Below are 18765 nucleotides of genomic sequence, written 5' to 3'. Positions count from 1 at the left end.
CAATATCGATCCATTTTACTCAGGAGAGAAAAAAGTAAACATGAAAATTTTTTTGCAAAGAAAATAATCAAAATGTTTCAAATATATCTTTTTATTATAAATACATGTATATTATATATTTTTTAAAAGAATGTTTATTAGCTTAATGCGACACCGGATAATTTTAGCATATGTTTTATAATATTATAATATTTTGGCCAAAAAAATATTATAATATTAAATGAAATAAAAGTTGGTGAAAAAAGAGAGAATATTATCCAGGATTCAATAGAAGGAAAGATTAAATAATGTTTTTTTTTTTAGTTTTTAAGCCTTCCCATTCACAAGGCTGTATATGATTTTGTTATTTTTCCAGTCTTAAATATAAAATCTATTATTATAAAATAAGTTTTATATTTAAAATAAAATGAGTATATAAATTTTAACACACAAAAAAATATCTAAAGGCACACCTACGGAGAGACTTTGGTCACACAGCGAGGGAGGGACGGGAGGGTTTTGTTTGTGACATCGCACCTCCAATTTTGGACCACTAAGATTATTGATGCGTGATTGTAGCTTAATGGGAGGCAGCAGTACCTAATGGGGTAACTAGCTACAGTAGCGAGTGAATAGTAGGATTTCCGTTACATGGAATTTCATGTAATGTACGACGTAATGAGCGAGAAATGAGAGAGACTTACGCCTGTGCCAGCTGCCCAATCATCTCCCTTCCACTGCTCAGCAAGGGCGCCCATCACTGCTCCAAATATCATCAATTATCGAACCACACTGCACAGTGAGATTGGAGTCAGAAGAGAGAGAGGGGCTCTTTCATGGCGAAAAGAAGGCGGCATCGAGTTCCTGATCTACAGTAATGGCTTTAAAGCCTGTGGAGAACTCGATGAGCGCAACAGCAAATTTTATAAAAAGACTTTAACCCCTGCGCCAGATTGTCCATATATACTTTCACAGACTGAGCGAGTGATGAATCACCCGCGCCCGGTGAGACTATTTAAGAGTAGACCGAACAACGTAAAGTCACAACCAATGACACTGTGGTAGCATCATTGTGAGCATAATAATCGGTAACGTTGCCGGAGATGCTTTGTTAATTACTCACAAGTGACAGCAACAGCGGCATGCGAGAATCACGAATCAAAATACTACAATCTCTTCAAGGTTTTAAGACCAAAGATATATACCTTATCAGGGCTGGAGTTATGCCGCGGTGGCGGCTGCACAATGGTTCGCGTGTTGACCGGTGAGCAATATGTGCACGACGGAAGGCGGGTGGCTATGGCCGCTTTGAGATTAGCCTGTCGCAGGCGGATCGAGAAAAAGAGGGTTAGAAAGAGAAGACGAAACCTCACCAAAGTGCCTAACTGGGTCCCTTGGTGTCTTAGCAAGTCTCTCTCTCTCTCTTCTTTCTTTTTTAATTTTAGCCAACGAAAACTCCTTTAATCAGAGGAAACGGATCAAAGACAAAAAGTACAAGTCTCCAATCTTAAACAAAGAGATCAGGACCGAAAATACAACGACATTAACAGAACATGCGCGTAACCACCTGATACAAAATAGAAAAAAAAGAGATTGAGCAATCCCGGTGCGATCAACTTGTCCTGCCACCGCAACAGACACGCTAGACGGGGAGGAAATAGAAGGCGTAAGGCGTAGACAAACTCCCACAAGGGAACTCCCCCCGCCTTTGCACCACAGACAGCTGGAAAACCAGTAGCTACATTGCTTTGTGTGCGTAGAGGCCAAAGCGATCTGACCGTTAACAAGATTATTGTTATGTTATGTTGTTTTTTTTTTGTTCTTCTGTTATTTTTTTCCTTTTTTCTAATAAAGAGAATCATATTTCTTTTGGTAGCTGGGTCATCAGGGAGAAGTCTCCCGTGGTAAGTGTTTACCCCTGGAGCTGCTGGATTAAGCTTTCAAATCTCGCTCCGATCCAGGTTTTTTGGGACCCTATATGAGCCGTCGGGTGCTTGTACGTAGTATATACAACTAATTCAACCTTTGAAGGCCAAATAGCTTATAAATATTTAATCTACAAAATTCTACGTAAATATACAATAAATTTTATCTCGGTTTATATAAAATTTATTTTTTAATATTATTTTAATGTTTGAGCTCTTTTTCATACCTACCTTGTTAACAGGTTTCACATAGGAATAGGAATAGCAGCTAATAATCTCAGCAACCATTCATTAGAAATTAATACTCTTCTGATTCTTAATATAAGACCCATTTAACTAATTTAATTAGATTAAGAAAGTTAGGTAAGTTAGTTAATTATTAAAAAATGACACATTTTTCTTAAAATACCATAATCATTTTTCTTAATACCCCTCTCCCCTTTCTACTTGATTATGGTTGAGGATGTATCCATAGAAGTAATTTAGAGAGAATTGATAGATATAAAAAATTGGTTTTATATTTAAGACTAAAATGAACTCAAAAATTATGTCCTATATTAAAAATCGAAAGAGGAATATGTTATGCGATCAAATTTAAAATTGTAATTACTGGAGCCAAACTGGGCGAAGACAGACAGAAGGAGGGTTTCTTTCCCACGGGGAACAGTTATACTCTTTCAGTTTTTAATATAAGACCTATTTAACTAATTTGATTAGATTAAGGAATTTAGATAAGTCAGTTAATTATAAAAAAGTGACATTTTCCTAAAACACTATAATCATCTTTCTTAATACTCTTTCCCTCTTCTACTTGATTATGGTTGAAAGAGTATCTATAAGAGTAGTTTAGAGAAAATTGATAAATATGAGAAATGAATTTTATATTTAGGATCAAAACCAATTTAAAAATTGAATCCTATATTAAAGACATATAAATGCGTTACTGGCACACGGAGAAATAGACGCCCACCTAGAGGCCAGAGCTAAGCCAGCCTACGACCTAGCTACTCCTCACTTCAGTCGTTGCAGTATCTGGGGAGACTGAATTTTTATTGGGTGTCCGTACTGAAAGTTTATGCTTTTTAACATTTTGTTTTTGAATGATGGGAGCCGCATCACTGGCATCGTCCAGAGATAGGGACGTGTGGGGACCTCATTTTTAACACGTGGTCAAAATACTTTTCTCATTAGGAGTACAGGTGTTCCCCACTTATTTTCTGCTATCCATCCTCACCTCATTGATGATAAACAGCAGTTTTTTTTTTTGGTTGTTGTAAGGGATCAATATTGCTTGCATATTAATTCTACATCGATAACGCCTGTATTTCCTGCTTCCCTATTTACAGGTCACCTCTTGAAAGTAAGGGTATTAAAGAGCTTAATGGACGCCTACAGAGATACTACGCTGAAATAAGGGAGTAAAGGATATTCAGACATTGGGGTGGTTGGCTTCATGGCCATTGGCTGCTTGGTTTGCTTTTGCATTGCTTGAAGCGGTTTCATGGCCTACCAGGCCAGTCTGCGCCTCCGAGCAGAGGTCATCTCAATCAGCCTTCGTCATCTTATATATCGATCATAATTATAAAAACCTGTTTGATTAATTTAAGAAAATTAAAAAAAAAAATTAAGTTAGTTATTTATAATAAATAGGTGTTATCTTTCCTAAAATATCCTTACTAATTAAGTATGTTGGCTAAAACTATAATTATTAAAAAAACTATCTTGAAAAAAATTAAGTAAATATGAGAGACAAAATAGATTGAGGTCTTATATTTAGGACCAACACAAAAATCAAATAAAGTCTTATATTAAGGATCGGAGGTAGTATGTTTTTTTAATACTGTTTGTAATGACTAATAACAAAAATATTTTATTATCTCCGGATCTAATTGTAGCATCTCATTTATAGTTTATAAATAAAATCTTATAATTAAAACTGAAAATAATATCATTTAGTCTGTCCAAATAAAATGATAAATGAGATATGAAAATAATAAGAGCAGTGATACCCAAAAAACATGTTTTGGTTCAGCCACGTTATGTACGTCCTATCTTCTTAAGAATAACTGAGTACGGGCGCGCACCAACGTGCATGACTTTTTCACGAGCTCTGCCAAGAGTGAGTCTGATGCCTCATAATATTAATTAATGTGACAATTGACAACATTCAAACCAAGTTGTCGTCACCTTCCAACTGGCACTGTCATACATGGCGTTACAATGAAGTCTTCACACTACTAGATTTTTCCCCCCCAAAGTAATCTGGATCACCCGTCCTTGACTTAGCTTCCTCCTCGTTTTATACTCTTCACTTGATCCTTGAGGTGAACGTGGTTGACATCAATGCTCAATCTTCATTTGCTTTGACCAATTAAGCAGCCCTCTTCTCCCATTCCTTCTTGAAGTCTGATAAATTTAGTTGTTGCTCCAATATTATATTTTCCTTCTTTTCTTATCAAAACTGGATTCAATCGCTAAGTTGTCCTTGTCAAATTTGCAGTTCCTTTTTTGTTTTTAAACTAGTTCACGAAAGTTCATACTTGTTTGGCTCCTGAAAGCTCACAAGATTTGAAACAACAAAATTTGAATTCATGTTTGGGCCCCAAACATGTAAGGCGGCACGAAGCTTTTCAACCAGGGGATGCATGCAACATTGTGGTCCCGTACCTGAAAGATGGGGACTGTGGCTCGTGAAATCCTGGGCCTCCGCAGACATCATGTGACGTATGGGATCTCGAAGGTCTTCATGGGTCATGGATGGCCGAAGTGCTTATCTCTGCACGTGAGCTTGCAGTAGCAATAAACCTTTCAAATTCAGCACCATTATTTGAAGAAATTATGATCGTGGAAGCGTAAGGGTGGGGATGTGCCATTATTTACTGTTGTGTTACCTACATAAGTTGCCCCTTTAAGCTCCTTAGCTCCCTCGCCATTGTTTCCTGTCCTCACACTCACAGTTCCTCGGCCTGCTCTGTCAATTCCCTGTCTCTCTCATCATTCCTCTGTCCCCAGCATGGGATCGATCTCCTCAAAAATCGAGTACCTCGGCCTTCGTTGAGCTTTTCCATTACTCGGGAGGCCGAATTGGTTACTTTGAGAGAAAAATTAATTCGAGAGCGTCGAATGTGCGGAGAAGAAGGTGGGGCATGGAGCTATCTCCAGCTGTGGCACCATTGAATTCCCAAGGAGAAGAGCATTGGGGGCATTTCGACAACTCTGTGAGTGCTGTTTCTTTTGGGTTCGTCGCCACGGCCATTCTCGTTTCGTTGTTTCTTCTTCTGGCTATCTTCGAGAGGTTTCTTCGGCAAACATCAGCAGCTGAATCTGCTGCTCCAGTTCCAACGGATCTTGAAGACCAAATGTTGTTTCATACAAAACTCCTGCTTCCATCTCCCAAGGTGACCTTTCCCTTCCTGGCTTCTTATTATGATGGAAGAATCATGACTTCTCTTTCTCTTCCCCGGCATACTGTTATCGACCGAATAACGTAGATTATTTGCTTGCCTAGTTTAAGTCTCAAACGTGCCGACCGTACGGGTAATAATTTTAGGAGTCCCACTTGGGACCTAGTTTCAAACTGTGATTGCAGGCCATCATTCATATGTTTAATAGTGTTTCTAGCAAGGCTGCCTTTGTCCCACCTGGAAAGGACGTAAAAATCCCGACAGAAACTTAGGTTAGTTCTTAATTTGTTCATTACTTTTCATCGATGACAATTGTAATGTAAAAGGAAAATCTCCCTTGCATGGATAATTCTATCTGCAGAAGTTTTAATTAGGTACTTTAGCCTTCAGACGCCAAGCAGCCAGAATCTAAATTTTTACTACTATGCATGTGATTCACTTATTCTATTAGGCTATCAACTTCCTTCTTTTATATGCTGTCATGGAAATTAATATTCATCTCTAGGTGCATTTGTTTGTTCTGTTCTGCCAAGCTTTTCTATGAATTTTCAAGACAATGCCTTGTGTTTGTGTTTTGATGTCAGATATCAAAGGATGAGAGAGGCGTATTTGTGTTGATGCCTGGGGAGCGAATTCCTAGATTCATTGCACATCCTGCTGCCGCACCATGTCCCCCAGAGCCCATCACATTATTGAATGACGCTCTCTAAGTAATTAACAATTACTCTTCCTTTCTGGACTGGCATCTCTGGTCTCACAGGTGACCCTTTTAAAGTGTAATGCCTACTATAATGCTGGTATAAGCAGAAGCAATGACTCCTTTCTGTCTACTGCAGACTGTAGGCAGTGAGGCACATATCATTTGCTAGTGGGTAAACTGAAGCCTCTGGTCTTATCAGACCCGTCTGTTATGGTTCATCGTTTTGATCTTCGATGCACACCTCTTGTGGATGAATTCAATCGCGCATTGACCCCTTTCTTTTCTTTCCCCTCTACACAATGGCTGAAGGAACCCTGTTTGTCAGAGTGGATCAACTTCATACCATAACTGTCATCATGCAAAAGCATATTGTGGATTACTGTCAATTGAACTCAAGTTATAAATTTCATTACATATTTCGGGGAGGCGGACTTTAGATAAACTTAAGAGTTGTAATTTCTTTGTTTCCCACGATTACTAGGGGAAGCAACTGCATATTTGCTTCCAACACAAAATCAATTTCAACTCTGCTTGCATGTCATGATAAACAAGGTTCCAGTAGTGAGATAACAGAATTTAAAGATGTACCTGGTAAAAAAAATTGAAAGAGCAGAAGGAAACGCAAACATGTTAGTGAGGGTGCTTGAAGAATAAAGCCCACTGGGGAGTTCTCAAAAATTGATGAAACAAAACAAACATGGTTCCACCAACTCACATAAGAGAAGTTGTTATCATAATTGACGGGGGTAAAACAATACATTTTTGCACGCAAAACACAAATTACACAACGAGCAGAAGGATTCACCAAGAAAAGAAGTGCACAACAATGATCAGAACAGTAATAAGTACACGGAATACCTGAAGGTGAGGCCCGAATCACCCTATAGCATTCTGCATATTATGAAAAAGTCTAGCAAATGTCACTATATTATGTTTTCTAAAACGAAAAAAGATATAAATATGGTAGAACCTACTATTATGTGTTTATCTTCTCTCTTTGCTTTAAAAAAAAAAAAAAAACTGCATGATTCCATGCTTTAGGGGAATCCATGCCCACATAGGGAAGCACTTGAGAGTCTCGGTCCATAATTTCATGTATACATGTAGTGATGTGTATATAAAATTTTTTTGACCGATTTACGACATTATGAAAACTCTCGGTTCATAACATTATAACACTGTCACAACTTCAAGAAACTTGGAATAACTGTGGGTAAGCGACAAGAGATGTCCTCATTTAATATTCATTTTGTTTGGGCGAGAAAACCTCTCGGTGTTGGTAAACAAGAAAAAGAAATAATTGCGTACTCTATTCTAGTTAAAATAATTTGAAGTGATTAATCTAGGGTGTTTGGATAAAACCAAACCATAGTTTAGAGAATAGATTTTAGAAAAATAAATTCTGTGAATAGATTTTGAGAATAGATTTTGAAAAAAGTGATTTTGATAAGTGAGAATATTTGAATATTGTTATCAGAATCTTTTTTTATATACAAATTACTAAAAAGGATATAAGCTAATATGATAATTAGATAAATGATAGATTTTAATTTATATTTTTGTTTGAAATAATAAATTTGTAAATAATAAATTATATATGAAAAAATATAATAAATATTATCTCCGGTCTTTAGTATAAGAGCTAATTGGGTATTCCATTTGATCTTGAATATAAGATATCAATTTATCTTGTCTCATACATTTATTCATTTTTTTTAAAGTAGTCCTCATGTTAATTTGCACATGTTAAATGTTACATTAAATAACAATTCCAATGCATATTGTTAATAGGTGTTTTAGAGACTGCAAGACCTATTTATTATAAATAAATAATTTAACTAATTTTTTTAATATTTACAAATTAATTTTCTAATTCTTACATTAAGGATTAAAGATAGTAATTGATATGTGTATATATATTTATATCTGAAACCATGGTTTTATACCTTCAAAAGCAAAAAAAAATTCACTTTATGAAAACCATGATTTTATACCCAAAACCACGGTTTCCAAATGAAAAGTGATTTTGGAAAAAATTATGGTGTTTGGTTACTTTTATACAAACCATGGTTTTAAATTAAAAAGTGATTTTGAAAAAAAAATATATAAAGGTATTTGGATGGAACAAAACTATAATTTTAAAGTGATTTTACGGTATATGAAATAAATATGCAAAAGAATTTGTCTCGATTTGTGAAAAAATACTTTTGAGAAGTACTTTTACAACTTTCCAAACACCCTTATAGTGTTTGGATGTTTTTTCTTCAAACCATGATTTGGAGAAAAACCCAAACATTTCCTTATCAGCCAAGCTTTATGTTACAAGTGATCATCAGTGGAAATTAATTGCTACGCACGGTTTCTTTTCTTTTTTTTTTAATGGTAATCTTCACCCCCGTTTTTATACATTGAATTGATCGAAGACCAAGTGATCTGTTCTGATCATTAACTATAACAACAATCCTCAATAATTCAACGAATCGCACAGTGCATTGCTAAGTAAGTCCTTCGGAGCCCTCGTTTATTTTGTGCACATGACCTGCTAGGTACTAGAGTTGTCTCATGTCCGTGATAAAATGTTTTAAGCACGTACTCATTTGTTGACACTTACGAAATTTTTTATCGTGTGCGAGTATCAGATAAAAGATATTGTTCTTTTTTTTTTTCCTGGAAAATAAAGCTATAAAAGCATGCAGCAACTTATTTTCTTTTTTCGATGTGTCACTTGTCGTCTTCACTTGATAAAATAAAATTGACCAACTAGCGGCCTATGGGAAGGGGAGAATTAGGTGAAGGACAATTTTGTTGGCATGAGAAGATGCGACCCAACTCTGGTCCTAACAAGGGTGGCTTGTTCTGGACATTGTAGCCCCACGGGAAGAAGACAATGGTCGGCGACACCGAGAAAACAAAAGTCTCTTTGTCCTGTCCCATCCCTATAAAAGAAAACAACACTTCCAATTTCCCATCTGCCTTTTCCCCATCCCTAGACTGTAATCCCTGTCATTATACATTTGTGCAAGACAGTAAACAGAGGTAACGACTCTAAAGCGATAAAAGAGGGCATCCCTCTTGAATTTTTGGCCCTGATTCTACCAGCACCCCCCCCCCCTTTCTTCCCTCAAAGACACCTAAAAAAGAAACAAAGAAAAAGGAAAATTCCCGGTTACATTAGATATTTAATACAGTATTTACAGCAGCGAAGCCATTTGTGAGCTAGGAATCCCCCAATCGACCGAGCACGGCAATAGTACAATCTTTGTAACGAGCACTCCCCACAGAAATTCTTTTCTTTTTTAAAAAAAGACATAAATATTGAAAGAAAGCAGGGCCATGTGAAAATGGTTGGAATACGTGCTTCCAATATCTAAAGAAAAATAAAGCACTCCATAGAAACATGGGGATTCTCGAGAGACTCTCGCGGAACGCCGTCGTTTCCCTCCTTGATTTTCTCACTCCCCTTATTCTCATTCTCTACCGCCTTAGCCGCCTGTGGCAACTGCCGACCCGTTCCTCCCGGTGCTTTCACCTGACTCCGACCACCGGTATTTACCCTGCTCTGGTTTAACCTCGTAGACGGTGACCTCGATCGCCTTCCGGATCTCTCGCCTGCGTCACGGAGGACTCCAGCGGACCCCAAACTAGGCTTTCTTGTAATGGCTTGACCAGATTCCCTCCCCCGAACGGTCCTCGAATTCCCCTGACTCCTTTTCTCCGGCGAAGGCTCTGCTCTCCTAGCTGGAGATTTGGACCTCCGTTCTCTAGCACTGTTACTGTCGACGGTAAAGGGACGCTTCCGCGGTGCATTTGACGAGGGAGACCGAATCGACCTTTGACTTGTGGCTTCTCTGCTGCTTCGTTTACTCGTCGCTTCTTCTTCTCTCTTTTCTCCAATCGTGGCTGTGGTGGCGGTCGAAAAGCTCTCGGTGACGCTGCACATTTCTGAAAGCTGAGACACCTCGGAGACCTCCTCCTTCGACTCGAATTTCTCAGGCGGAGGTCGTGAGACGGGCATTCCGATTTTGCTCTCTTCCAGGGAGAATGGAACTTGAGTTCTGGAGAAAACCTCTTCCAGGTCGTTGAATCGGAGTTTGCCATCTTGAGGTTGAATGTTGGGCATTTGTGCTTTGGTTTCCGCCGGCAAGAATGGAACTTGAGATTTAGAAATGGGCGTTTCCGAAAGAACCTCTTTGACGGTTTCCTCTTCAGCTGCAGGGGGGGATCTGCTTTCTACTTCAAGGGCGGCATTGGATTTCTGCGCGGCAGATCTGGGGTGGAGGTGCCGGTTTTTAGGGCCATCTGGGTGATGCTTCGAGGATTCTACAGTGCTGACGCAGCAACCCATTTTAGATCAAATGGGGAGATAAGAGGAGAGATTTCAGAAGAATGGGTTCATATATTGCATAATTGAGTGGGAAAGTGATGAAATCTAACGGCTAAAGTGTTGCATTGTTGGTGGGGAAGGGGGAAAACGATGGTGGGAGAAAAGGAGGAAGGAAGAGGCCAGAGGGAAACACTGGAACGAGGAGTGCAGTGTGCAGTGGCGGAGCAGGTTGATGTCTTAAGGATGATTTATAAATTATGAGACCTTAATTTATATTTGCTTAAGTTATAAATTATGGGAGGATTAAATCTTACTACCTAATAATTTGTAAACAACGTTCATATTTAAATAATAAAATATTAGATTATTAATATTTTGATAAAAATAATATTTTTAATTACTTATTGATACTGTGGTAAGTAAAGTAATTGGTCACTTGTTGGCGGAAAAAGAAAAGTAATTGGTCAGTCAAATGATTAGTTGGAGTGGCATTTTATTTTTAAGAAAAAAATCACATTAATCCTTGACATTTATTTGCAATTTTGACAGCTTAATTAATACTCTTCTCATTTTAAATATAGGATTTTTATACACTGTATATAAAAGTCTTTTATTTAGAATCGGAGGAGTACTATTTCTTATAAAATAGTCTCCGTTCCTTAATATAAAACCCAATTGTTGAGTTGGTTTTGATTCTAAATATAAGACCCATTTTTCATTTTAACGATTTTTTTTAAATTACCCCTATAAATACTTCCTTAATCATAATCAAATAGAAGGTGGAGAGAGGGTATTAAGAAAGATGATTATGATGCTTTAGGAAAAATGAGTCACATTTCTTATAATTAACTAACTTACCTAACTTTCTTAATCTAACCAAATTAGTTAAATGAGTCTTATATTAAAGACCGGAAGAGTATTTAGCTGTAATTTTCAAAAAAAAATCTGTAATTTTTTCATTCAACGTCAGAACAACAGTGTTTTTTTTGAGCGAACAAAATAACAATGTTTAATGGATGAGCGACACTTTTTCAATGCTTCAAGGGTGCTGTCATGTCACTTGATAATTTAAAATACCCGAAAACAGTTTAAATCCTTTGGCCGACAAATTCCCAATGTAACTGCATATTCTAAATCCAAACTCCAGTGTAACTGCTGCTAGTTAACTGAGATTGGACATAACTTGCATGTTCCTGTGATAATACCTTCTCCAATTCTTAATATAAGAGCAAGTTGATTAATTTAAATAGATTAAAAAAATTTATTGAGTTAGTTATTTATACTAATTATATATTATTTTTTCTAAAATACCTTTACTAATCATATATTAGCTAAAACTATCATTTGATTGAATATTTAACATGTGTAACTACTATAAGGACTATTTTAAAAAAATAGATAAATATAATAAACAAAATTAATTAGGATCTTTTATTTAAAACCAAGTTAAAAATCAAACTAGTTCTTATATTAAAGACAGTCACATGAGATACTACATGCCAATTGATCATTCGTCACCAATTTTGTAATTCAAAAACATTCATCATCCTCATTTCTTTCCCGTTACAAACTTTCTGCATGCCTTTCTGGTGAAAAAGGAGGAGGAAAGGCAAAGGAAGCTAGACAAGGCTGTCAACGTTATGGAGAAGAAAAGTACTAGCTTGCAAAAGAGAGACAGGAAGAGAAAAAAGATACCCGCCTTTTGAATTATCAAATAATCAAATTCAAATGTGAAATCTAATTATCTCATGTTAAAACCAGCAGAATAACTCTCTTCTTCTTCTTCTTCTAACAATTCATCAGATTCAATTTTTTTGTTCATAATTAGATGCGCCTGTAGATATAACACAGTATTGGCGTTATAAACATTGAGATCAACCAATTTTTAAACATCCAGACATGACGACAAAGATAGCCATTGAATTCCTTCACACAGATAATTGCCAGTGTTCTCTGAAAATGCTTCCAAGAATTAAAATAAGATAGCCGCTAAAATTTTAATGATGCTTACTGCTGTAGATTACTAGAAGGAATAGCATCAGTTTCATTCATTTTAATCATCACTCAAAACCCAACCCCACCAAGTCGTACCATAATCCCGCCAAACAAATAACAAGCCCCCCACACTGAAAATGAACCCCTTGGCATTCCAGATTTCTTTCGAATTCCATGCTTGAGGAAGGTACCATTTGCCAATTCCTTCTCGGACAATGCCATTTGTAACACCCAACTCGGGTTCAAAATTGCAATACCTTTTGAAATAGTTGGATATCAGCCATTAAACAAGTTCAGGTGATAACAGGACGTTTCAACCAGATTGACATAAGCAGATTTAAATGCAGTCTCGGATAAGAGTTGAGGAAGAAAATTTATGTGATTAGAGCAACTGGATAAACAACACTGGTGAGAGGGGGCATGCAATATGTTAATGCATCAGAAATCAGGACATGTTGAAGCAGCCTCTTCCCTTGGCAGGAAAAAAATATTTCCTGATTGAATCTGAATTAATTCATCTGCTTTGTATGATCCGATGATCTCACTACGAGGCCAGATGCAACATTTCGTAGGTCCTATCACGTACAAAGAACACAATTAATCTATCATTCACACCACATGATCAAGAAATGTTAATGCATCTGTCATAATAGAATGGAAAAGTGCCTTTTACAAAGTTTGCACATGTTACAATAATTCAGATTAAAAAAGTGGCATGATTATACTTGCATGTTCATCCCATAGGGATTGGCAAGTGGTAGATCCCAGTTTGAAGTGCCACCCATGCCCATGCATGCGAGTTTGCCAAAATTTGTTAGAATATTATGGCTGTAGGAATCATGGAGTCGTAGATACAGACTATGGGCGGGAAAAGAAATGAATCTGTGTTAAATCTTTTTAAAACCCTGTTTGAGGTCCCACTTTCCAGGTTCTCTAGTTGAATCTTGTCTGCCTAGTAGATATCTCTAACTATGAAACCAACGAAGGTTAAAAGGTACAAGAGGAGTCTCCAAAGTTCAATCCCTGCTAGGCGACACTGGCAAGTGTTTACAGGGCGCGGCTTCTTCAAGAGAAGGAATAATTATTGGCGATCAGTTCACAGGTTTATATAGACTAGACTGATGAAACAGAGTTAGACTATCTTTACTTTGTTAGTTTTTGCTATGGCCCGATGAATGACCTTTATATAGCCAACGGCCGTGACATTGACGACACACTGTTTTTTAAGCATTTAAAAAATGATCTTGTAGGAGTCGATGCCGTTTTGTCCTCTTGATTGTTGTTCTCTTCTTCAATAATATATCCAGTCTTTGAAGTGAAACGTGAAGGTTTTTCTTCCTGTAGTTGGTCGTTTGTTTGGTGATCAGTTGTTGTTGGGGGGGGGGGGACGTTGTGCTTTTTTCACCAGTTGAACTTAAGATTTCAAGTTTGCTCCCCTGATATCTATCTCCGAGACATCCAAACTCCTTGAATTTCTGTAGTCGAACTCATGCCAGGTGGTTCCACGAAGAATCGGAAATGGTGGATGTCACCTTTTAGTAATTTACTTCTGGCGGATAAAAGCTTCTATTTTGAGATAGGCCGGCGAAGATTATAATAGAAAGTACCTTCAAAATTTAGTCAACTGATTTTTTTGAGCCCGAAAATTTAGTGAAGGGATTGATCTAGTAACGTTAAGAAGCAAGATCATAAAAATAATGCAGCTTACACAGCAAGTATAATTACATTCATAAATGATTTACCTCGAGTTAATATAAAATCTATTGATATAAATTTATAGGTACTACAATATGTGTTGTAGTCGCAGAAACTACAAAAATAGCGGTATTCTAAAATTAATCTCAAGTGTGTTCCCATCATTTTTCGTTTTGGCCAATGGTGTAATCCCACTATTTGTTGGTTAAGCTTTCGTCGATTTTTTCCAAAAGGGGCCAAATTTTTTTTAGCACGGACGTTAGTGTGGAGAGTGCATGAAGATTTTCCCTCCATGCGTTGCCTTTCTTTCTCATAGGTCGGGCGCGAACAAGTTCTCATCGTTTTTGTTTGGTGGTTTTCCCAGTAAACAAACTGTATCGACAAGAGAGGCAGGCCTCCGTCCCGTTGGTTCCAAAGCTCAAAGCCTTTCCCTTTCCCTGCCTCTTTTGCAGAGTTCAAGCGCTCTTATATATCCCATAAACGTTCACATTCCCTCGTCTTTCATTTCGATTTCGGCCCCTTTGGTTGCCACCAGTCTGGCTGTTTAGACCTTCTTGTCGGTCCTCATGAGTCGCTACGACAATCCTTTCGATGAGGATGTGAATCCCTTTGCGGTAATGATTTTACTGATAAATCTTACGCATTGAGAGCTCTTTTCTGTAACTTGTTTTGTGCCATTTTCTCTTCGAATCCGCATGTATGTTGTTCCGCGTGCGTTTGGATTTTCTCTTTTTACGTACTCAAACTGTTGACAGGTTAAATGCATGGTTTTTCTGTTTGGCTGGTTTATCGGATCTGTTTATGATATGGGATCATTTTTCTACTGAGATTAATTTAAGCTAAATTCCCATGCATCCTACCTCTGTCGCATGATTGTTCATCTCCTGTAAAGACAATAAAAAGTAATAATGATACATGGGCCATGGGGGTTTGATCCTGTAGGTTTAGGATTCGTGGATAATATCGACTTCTCAAGATTTTTATTAGACCTGCTCAGAATCAGCCCGAAGCTGCTACTAACATTTGAGCAACGCTAAATAACGGCTCTGATTTCTCTCTCTTGTTCCCTTTTTATTTGGACTGACAAGAATGTGTTGAAATTGAGATGTTTTAAATGGACACTGGTAAATTTGTTCAGTAGAATTTAACAGCCTCGCATGACACAATTCACCGATACGCCAAAAAAGTTTAAACTTAAAAGCGAAAAACTAAAAGAAGAAACTAAATGGTATTAGCGAATGAAATTTTCCTGTCTCCATGTTAATCACAAAAATATTAATACAGATATAAAAATATCAAGTTGCAAAATTCAAAGCCGTGAATAATGCAACTCATTTCTCTAAATTCACGTAAAATGCAACGAAATTGGTTTTGTTTAGTTTGAAAATATAATAGTTTCTTCAGATTGGGAGGCAGCGAATCTTCTCTTTTTTCTTTTTCTTTTTGTTTGTTTTTGGGGGAGAATATGCAGTAATCTGCTTTCGATTTCTATAACTGTTTGGCCCATGGAGATAATCATGATACGATTGCTGCTTGCATTAATTTTAAACTACAGATTAAAGATGCCACCTTGAATGTGTTTTTGTGTTATTTCAACTTATGTTAACATCTGTTATTGTTACAATTAAAACGTCATCATCTTATTATTACTACTAGGGTGGATCAAGCAGAGGAAAATCGTCGGGGCAATCAAAAAATGACGGAGGTGGATTCACTAATATCGTAAGCTTTCGCTTCTCTCTCTTTGTACCACAACTTAAATATGCATCAATTTATATCCATCATATTTTTGGCAAACAAAGGAAACACATAATAATCGAATCCCCTGTTTTCGACTGAGCAAACGTGTTACGTGGTTATCGTTCCCCTTCAATTGGGTTTAGGTCCTAAGATGTTATAGTCGCTTTCAGCTGATCTTGGTATTGTCAAAAGCGCAGAACCATCATATAGTATAGAGCAGGGAAGGATTGATTTTCTGACTAACATTCATCCTTCAGACTTTATTTCGACCATTTCATCCCAAAGACAAACGATTAAGTAAAGGTCATGATAGGTTTCTCTTTTAGCCTTTGATCAAAGTTCATATGATTTGTAAACAAATAAGATGGGATGATGATGCATTATTCATCCATCATTTAATTTTGAAAAACCTGGAAATGATGCCTTTAATTACAATCTACTAGTTCTCACCATTTCCTCTTGAGACTCGTGACCTTGATGCCATTATTGATATTTCCCCTTTTGACATCTCAAAGGTAGACAGTAGACTGGATTCCAAGTGTTGAATTGAATGCCAAAATTCTTCTTAGTATTTTCCTTGGTAAAAAATTTGCTTATTCCTTCTTTGACGTCAGGACCTCAAAGCAAAGGAAGCGGAACTTAAAGCCAAAGAGGCTGAACTGGCTAGGAGGGAACAGGTGACTTATCGTGATATCTTGTTTTATTGATGACCTTTAAGTTGGCTTGCTTTTATAAGAAGCTGGGAGCCAATCTTGCTGTGCTCAATTCATTGTTAATATGCCACTGAATTTTGTTAAAGGTACTGCCAATACGAAGTGAAAGTTCAATACCAGGGGCCTATTTGGCATCTGCAGTTCACGTTAATTAATTTGAACAGATTTGGCCATTTGTCAGTTGTCTTCATTAATATTTCATCTTAGCAAATGACAGTTCCTTGTATTGAGTTGTAGTTTGATATGTTGATGACCTGTAATTTGAATTTCAAAGGTGCCACACTTCTTCACTTTTACATGAATAGGATCCTATAAGTTAACCTAGTCATGGGGCCGATATTATCTGTTTTAAGAAGGGACTTCATCTTCCCATGATGTTTTGCAGGAAATAAAACGAAAGGAAGATGCTATATCACGCGGTACGCTATTTATCTATTGTCATGAAAGCCAATCAAAATAATGGGTTTTGTTTGCAAATTTACAATTTTTTCTTTCTGGCAGCTGGAATAAAGTTAGAGGTAAAAAATTGGCCATCTTGCCTCCCCATCATTCATCACGACGTGGCAAATGATATACCAATCCATCTTCAGAGGATGCAGTATGTTGCGTTCTCAACACTTTTGGGTATGTCGATGTCTTGTATTCTGTGTACTAAATTGTTTTATACTCTAGTTGTGTCTAATCACGGCATAGCTAATGACCATTTCGTCTTTGTAATAATGTACAGGTTTGGTTTTGTGTCTTGTTTGGAACCTCTTTACAATGCTTGTGGGTTGTTTCAACGGGCAAGGTTCGGTCCACAACTAGATTTTGGCCCATGTATTATTCATTAATTTTGGTCTTGCTTCCCTTAGAGGGACTTGTCTTCTTAACTTGTAGGTCCTGCAATCTTGTTCCTCGCTATTATCTACGTCATTTGTGGCATTCCTGGAGCCTACATATTATGGTACCGCCCTCTTTATCGTGCTATGAGGTAGTACTCCATCTCATGAAGTCCATTTTTTTTTCTCGTCTGCCATCTATCTAAGTTCTATCTTTTGTTTTGCATTCGATGCGTTTCTGTTTTGTAATTGTCTTCCCATCTTGTGTCACAGGACTGACAATGCTCTCAAGTTTGGCTGGTTCTTCCTAAGTTACATGGCAAGTTCATATATTTTCTTTGTCCGCAACATTCATTCCGCATCTGCACAGGAGTTTTGCTCATCTCATGTTTCACTCTTTTTCTCCAAGCAGGTTCACATCGGTTTCTGCATTTACGCTTCAGTTGCCCCTCCATTTGTCCTTGCGGGACATTCTCTCACGTAAGTTTCCATATGGGATTCATTCATTAGTTATATTATTGACTTCACAATCTCCTGTTGTTCATATGAGCATCATCATCAAGTCATTGCATTGTTCTCCTGTATCTGAGTGAACTAATATGCCCGGCGTATGATTTTTCGCTATCAACAGAGGATTTTTTCCTGCGCTATATTTCATAGGCGACCATCACATGCTTGGGGTAAGTTCCAATTTCGTATTATGTGCGGTACTTAAAAGACTAAAAACTATCACTGCCTTTTCAACAAGCAGCATTTGATGGAGGATATTATGCTATATATCTTTTGACTTGCAGATATTATATTTTGTTGGGTTTGGATTGTTCTGCGCCGAGTCTCTGCTGAGCATCTATGTTATTCAGGTTTTTATAACTTACCTTTGGCTGAGGCATTATTCTCTTGAGAGCATTCCTTGTTTGATGGGTCTCCATTTATAATTTTGCAGCAAGTACTAATGTACTTCCGTGGAAGTGGCAAGGCTGCAGAGGCTAGGCGTGAGGCCGCCAGGAGCACCGTCATGGCAGCTCTATGACTGACTGACTCCGGCCACTTTCTGCTAATCACCCTGCTTCCCTTGTTCTTTGATTTTGATGTCTTCTCTTAGGTTTTGGAGTAGAATACAAAGATAGAAATTCTAGTAATGCATTTAAATAAACTTTTTCTTCTTGCTCCCCCCCCCCCAAAAAAAAAAAACAGATGCTATCTCTATTCATGATGTGTTTCATAGATTATTGTTTACCGTCAAGTTTTGTCTTTGTATTCGCAGTCCACACTTGATTCTGAGTTGTTTATGGTGAAAAAAGGGATATGTACATTATGCAATGTTTGCTTCTGTAAATAATTGGTAAATTCTGTGAGGGTGTAATATTTACACAAATTGATGAAGGTAAACTGTGACGTCGATTTTACGAAGGCTCGGTGTCTGTTTGGAAACTTGGATATGATAAGGAAATCATTTTCAGAATTTTGTC

The 18765-nt window shown here is 37.3% G+C and overlaps 3 protein-coding genes across 4 annotated transcripts; 2 read left to right on the top strand and 1 right to left on the bottom strand.

Moving 5' to 3' along the window:
• Positions 1-4775: 4775 nt before the first annotated feature.
• Positions 4776-6450, top strand: LOC114720170 (uncharacterized). 2 transcript variants are annotated; one of them, XR_003737954.1, is made up of 3 exons: positions 4776-5302; positions 5893-6068; positions 6145-6450. XR_003737954.1 is itself a non-coding variant. In XM_028905789.1 (2 exons), the coding sequence occupies exons 1-2, from the start codon at positions 5051-5053 to the stop codon at positions 6016-6018; spliced, it is 378 nt and encodes a 125-aa protein (XP_028761622.1). In that variant the 5' UTR covers positions 4776-5050; the 3' UTR covers positions 6019-6450. The 2 variants fall into 2 exon arrangements, 1 of the variants encoding a protein (XP_028761622.1); XM_028905789.1 differs by having other exon boundaries at positions 5893-6450.
• Positions 6451-8768: 2318 nt separating this feature from the next.
• LOC114720161 (CLK4-associating serine/arginine rich protein) lies at positions 8769-10353 on the bottom strand. Its single transcript, XM_028905783.1, has 2 exons — positions 9406-10353; positions 8769-9008 (listed from the first exon to the last, which is right to left on the bottom strand). The coding sequence occupies exons 1-2, from the start codon at positions 10351-10353 to the stop codon at positions 8769-8771; spliced, it is 1188 nt and encodes a 395-aa protein (XP_028761616.1).
• Positions 10354-10482: 129 nt separating this feature from the next.
• Positions 10483-18326, top strand: LOC114720160 (secretory carrier-associated membrane protein 1-like). Its single transcript, XM_028905782.1, has 11 exons — positions 10483-10560; positions 16377-16439; positions 16861-16894; positions 16977-17099; positions 17203-17265; positions 17355-17448; positions 17570-17615; positions 17709-17776; positions 17928-17976; positions 18091-18156; positions 18240-18326. Exons 1-11 carry the CDS (start codon positions 10483-10485, stop codon positions 18324-18326), a joined length of 771 nt encoding a protein of 256 aa, XP_028761615.1.
• Positions 18327-18765: the final 439 nt, after the last annotated feature.

The sequence above is a fragment of the Neltuma alba genome, unplaced genomic scaffold (genome assembly GCF_004799145.2).
Source record: "Neltuma alba isolate B1F8T4 unplaced genomic scaffold, ASM479914v2 tig00011968_pilon, whole genome shotgun sequence".
NCBI lineage: Eukaryota > Viridiplantae > Streptophyta > Magnoliopsida > Fabales > Fabaceae > Neltuma > Neltuma alba.
This window is presented reverse-complemented; position numbering and strand designations above follow the sequence as displayed.